The sequence below is a fragment of the Penaeus chinensis genome, chromosome 3, assembly GCF_019202785.1.
Source record: "Penaeus chinensis breed Huanghai No. 1 chromosome 3, ASM1920278v2, whole genome shotgun sequence".
Lineage (NCBI taxonomy): Eukaryota > Metazoa > Arthropoda > Malacostraca > Decapoda > Penaeidae > Penaeus > Penaeus chinensis.
In genome coordinates, this window is record NC_061821.1 from 21012537 (window position 1) to 21017368 (window position 4832).

A 4832-nucleotide genomic window follows, 5' to 3' on the forward strand; every position below is an offset into this window, starting at 1 on the left:
CCACCTTCCTTGCCTCTTCCATCCACCTCTTCCGCTGCTGACCTTTGCCTCTACCCCGACAGGAGTGGAGGAGAGCTGACCCACGACCAAATCATGGAATTGCCTTACCTCGACGCCGTAGTGAGTGAGACCCTCCGCCTGTACCCGGCTGCCCCTGTTATCGAGCGGATCTGCACCAAGCAGTACACGTGAGTATCGAGTGGTGAGAATATTGGGTGTGGAGAGGGGGGGGGGGATTAGAAAGGGGAATCGGGAAAATGGGTATTAGATGGGGTATAGGGAAAGAGAGTTTTCGAAAAAGTGGCAAGAAATCGAGTATTTGATGGGGTATTGAGGAAAAGGCTTTGAGAAAGGACGGTAGGAAAATTACTATTTAAAGAAAAAAGTACACTAGAAAGGGGGAGGGGCATGGAAATAGGCACTGAAAGGGGTATTTGGAAAACGATCATTAGATTAGGTTATTAGGGAAAGAGTATTCGAAAGGGGTGTTTGAAAATTAATCAAAAATACCTTTTATGACTCACTCTTCGATCTTCGCTTCTTGAACACGTAAACTCACCTACGGAACCTTCTTTTACCTCCAGGATCGGCGGAACTTCGGTAACCTTGGAGCGAGGTCAACCAGTGATCATTCCCGTATGGAACATCCATCGTGACCCCCGGTACTGGCCTGACCCTTTGACCTTCAGACCAGAGCGGTTCGTGGGTCGAGCGCGGGAGACCATCGTTCCGTATTCCTATCTTCCTTTTGGTCAGGGGCCGAGGAGTTGCATAGGTGGGTCTTCTCGTGAGTTTGAAAGTGGAACGTGTGTGTTGGGGATGAAATGTAGATATTGAGGGAGAGGGAGAGGGCGGAGGAAGAGAGTGGGAGGGAAGCAGAGGGAGAGAGACTGACCGACAGACAGGCAGACAGACAAGACAGACAGACAGGCATTCAGACAAGACAGACAGGCAGACAGACAAGACAGACAGGCAGACAGACAAGACAGACAGACCAATATACACAGACAGAGACAAAAGAAGGAAAGATAACGAAAAAACGAGAGAAAATATTAATTTCTCTAAATACACGTGAATCCTAACGCAAATGTTCCATTCCCCACAGGTTTAAGATTCGCCTTGTTGGGGATAAAAGTCGGTCTCCTACATATTCTGACGGCGATGGAGGTGAGAGAGAGCCCCTCCTCCGTCTACCCAGTGCCCCTCGACCCCAAAGTCCTCACCCTCCAGCCCAAGGACGGTATCTACATCGACCTCAAGCCCTTGGAAGCTGGAATCCACAGTGCCGTCAAGGAGGAGATGGTTAGATATCCACCTTCAAATTCTTATGACCATGGACTTCTTCGGGAGCTCGAGATGTTTTATGCGACGGAAGAATCAAATATGGAGGTTAAAACTTCCTGAGGGCTTCTCTAAATTATAGTGCTAATTTTTCGGAAAAAAAAATTGTCGATATCAAATATTTTATACTGAAAGTTGCATATCTTCGTGTATGATACCAGGAATTTATGGTGTAAATGACGTTATTTTTGTAGTTCCTAAAATATTTTAATGTTTGAATTATTGTGTCGTTATTTGTATTTTGAATCAAACTTGTTCAGTGACATTGAGCGCGATGCAGACACGTAATATTGTTAATATGTTTCATTTTTGTAGAATAACCATGACCATGAACTATCCTCGATAAATAGAAAAAAACAGGGAAGCATTGTGATTCTTAATTATCTAATCAAATATAAATCAGAAAAGCTGTTAATTTACATAATCTTTACTTGCGTTACCCCCTTCACTGCAGACATCGTCAGTATTTTTTTTATTATTATTTTTTTTAATACAAAAGTCCCTTCTTTCCACACATTTTTTTAAATAATAAAAAAGTTCTTATACTTATAACAATGTTATAGTCATATGGTTTAAGCCATCGTTTGTAATTAATATCAAGTGTTGTATATTAAATTATCAAAGTCCGAGAGTTTTATACATGTCACTGCCATATAAAAAATAAATTCCTTTGTACATATAAAAGTAATTGGAAACATCGCTCAAAAGACAAATATTTTTGTTAGATATTTATATTTATTTATAATATTTATTAAATAAAGATATTTATTGTTTTAATGTGTACTTTATTCATTACCATTTGTATACGTTTTCCTAAATATCAAAACTATACAACCTACATTACATTTATCCTCAGCTTACTAAATAAGGAAGGTAATCAGCTGATCCTTATCCATGCTGCTGCTTACACTGAACCCATATCCATAAATTTCTTCTCTTTTTGAAGTAATAACTGAAGGAAAGAACAACCTTAAGAGAGGGAAAGTCGATTATCTGCCTCCATACTTAAAGAACTGATGGAAAAGACCTAAATGCATTTTTATTTTATTGATTTGTAAACATATATGAAAAAAATTAAGACATTTGGTTATGCAAGATTTAAACTCCAATTAAACTTGTAAGCATATGATGAACAAAGAATATATATTTCTGCATTGTTGAATGCAATGAAACTCACACCCTCAGCTCTTGTTTTTGTTCTACAACAATGTCAAAAAAAACATAAGGAAAAATAACAAAACTTTATTTTCATTCAAAGAATTTATATTTACATTATTTTGAGAATAAAAAGGCCTGTAAACTTTTTTTAAAAACATTTATAATCACAGACTCAAATAATCCAATTAACACTAATGTTCCATCTATCAAGCAATGGAACAAATCTAACTGATATTCCCACCAAATTTTATACATAGCCTCCCACTACATAATAATCCTATAGTTTAATACGAACACGGCTGCATATGACTTGATTATGCAGGAACTTATGTACAAATAAACACTTTGCTACATTTTTTAATACCATTCTGATATACAATAAACATTTCATAACAGTCAACACATTTCAGGAACATTTCACTTTCAGTATCAAGCTACATTTTAAATTTATATTTCTCCAGTTCCTGACTGTTAAATATCAACAAAATGGTAACAAATGCATTTCATAAACTCTTCAAAGGATACCTTTCTTGTAACGCTAACATCAACCTCTCCAAGTTAATTAATTTTTTTTTCTTTTAGTCTCCATAATAAAATAATATTCCAAAAAGAAAAACAAATTAAAATATCTATTAGCATTCCCTTTCTTTTTTGTTTAGATATATCCAACATTTCTCTGTCTCACAACTGTTAAAACAAATTAACTAACTAATGGTCATGTGAGTATTCAAATAACCACAAAAAAAAGTTTCTACAACACTATTATATCAAATGAAATAAAATAAAAAATTACAAACTCTCTTCATTACATTACACTTTAAACACTCAGAAGAGAATATACATATATATATGCACTGATTAACATAACATCTGGGGGTGCCAAACTCTGTAGCATCTCAATGAAATATCATATAACAAACTTGGTTAGTTCCTTTGAAGTTATAAAGCTACTGTGGCCTTGTGGATAACTTCCCTTGGAAGAACTAATGATACATTAATATATGTTAATGACAAGAGAAGTAATTCTGACATAGATTTTATCTCCAGGAAGTTTTGCTAACAAATGAATTAATCAAGAAATGTATTAATATTACTTCCAATTAAGATCAACATTTAGATGTTATCACAACATGAATAATGTTTATTATAATACAATAGCAATAATAATTACAGATAAATAATGAAGTCGGCCCACTCTCAAACAAGACCTCCCCAATCAAACAACCAGAAAATATATATCTACAGACAGAAATGTATAATTTTGGCTGACGGTACGTCTTAATGATGAATGTAGAATGATTATAATCATAATTAGAACTACAGTGAATGCAATACTAATGACAAGGATGATTAATGACAATAAATCATGACAGTGATGATGATAATTGTAAAGCCAGGGGCAATGACAAACGGGGTAAAAATAAAAATATTTCTTTAAAGAAAAAGAAAAAGAAAAAAACATTGCTGATTTTTTCTTCCATGACCCAAAAGCAAAAAAAGAATAACCAGAAATGCATAAAGGATAATAACAAATGCAGTCTAGTCTTACATGCCACTAACATATACAGTATTTGTTGTGTAGACAAATCCTTTATGTATAAATATGCCTATAATCTGAACACCTACAGATTCTAATCGTTAATATCTGGAATATGTATTTTGTATTTGTCTGTGGAAATGTTTTTTCTTTGTTGCATCTAAATACTTCTGCTAGTTTTCAGAGACTGAGATCTTATAACATTGAATAATCTTCTGTGAACCAGCAATAACCTAATTTGGAATATGAATCTCAAATGACACTTCCATTTTATGCTTGCAAATATGGTTATGCAATTAAAATTATATATACACCCTAAATATTGAAAAATCATCAGGTCAAAGCAATGGAATGTAAAGATGCTTCTGGAATAATAAATATGGAATAAGTTTTTTTTCATTTTAATTTGCCTAATGTGAAATACTGATTAAATATGTTCTGCCTATTACTATGAAATATAATAGTTATTGGTCTGTACGCATGATCACCCCCCCCCCCCAAAAAAAAAAAAAAAGATAAAAAAAAAGATAAAATAAAACATGAAAGAAAAAAACTAACATTAGTGATCAACATGTTACAAGAACCTTCAACTAATGTAAATTAAACAAGAAACAATACTCGCATGCATCTGACAAGGAACATGAAGTATAAGCAAGAGGATATGGATATATGAACTACGGCCACAAAGTGGGGCTGGATTCACAAACTTTTACTCATCATCATATCAAAACATCACAAGGAAAAATCACATTAAATTTGGCTCAGATGGTACCACCACTCAAACCTTTCACTCTCC

The 4832-nt window shown here is 34.4% G+C and overlaps 1 protein-coding gene across 1 annotated transcript in view; it reads left to right on the top strand.

Annotated features, from left to right (window-relative positions):
• The window catches only part of LOC125042521 (probable cytochrome P450 6a13), a 12612-nt gene extending 8078 nt beyond the window's left edge, over positions 1 to 4534 (top strand). Inside the window, exons 8-10 of the mRNA XM_047638171.1 lie at positions 63 to 188; positions 585 to 775; positions 1106 to 4534. Of these exons, the coding sequence (XP_047494127.1) occupies positions 63 to 188; positions 585 to 775; positions 1106 to 1404 (616 nt within the window). The 3' untranslated portion in view covers positions 1405 to 4534. The remainder of the gene's footprint in view (positions 1 to 62; positions 189 to 584; positions 776 to 1105) is intronic.
• The last annotated feature ends 298 nt before the right edge of the window (positions 4535 to 4832 follow it).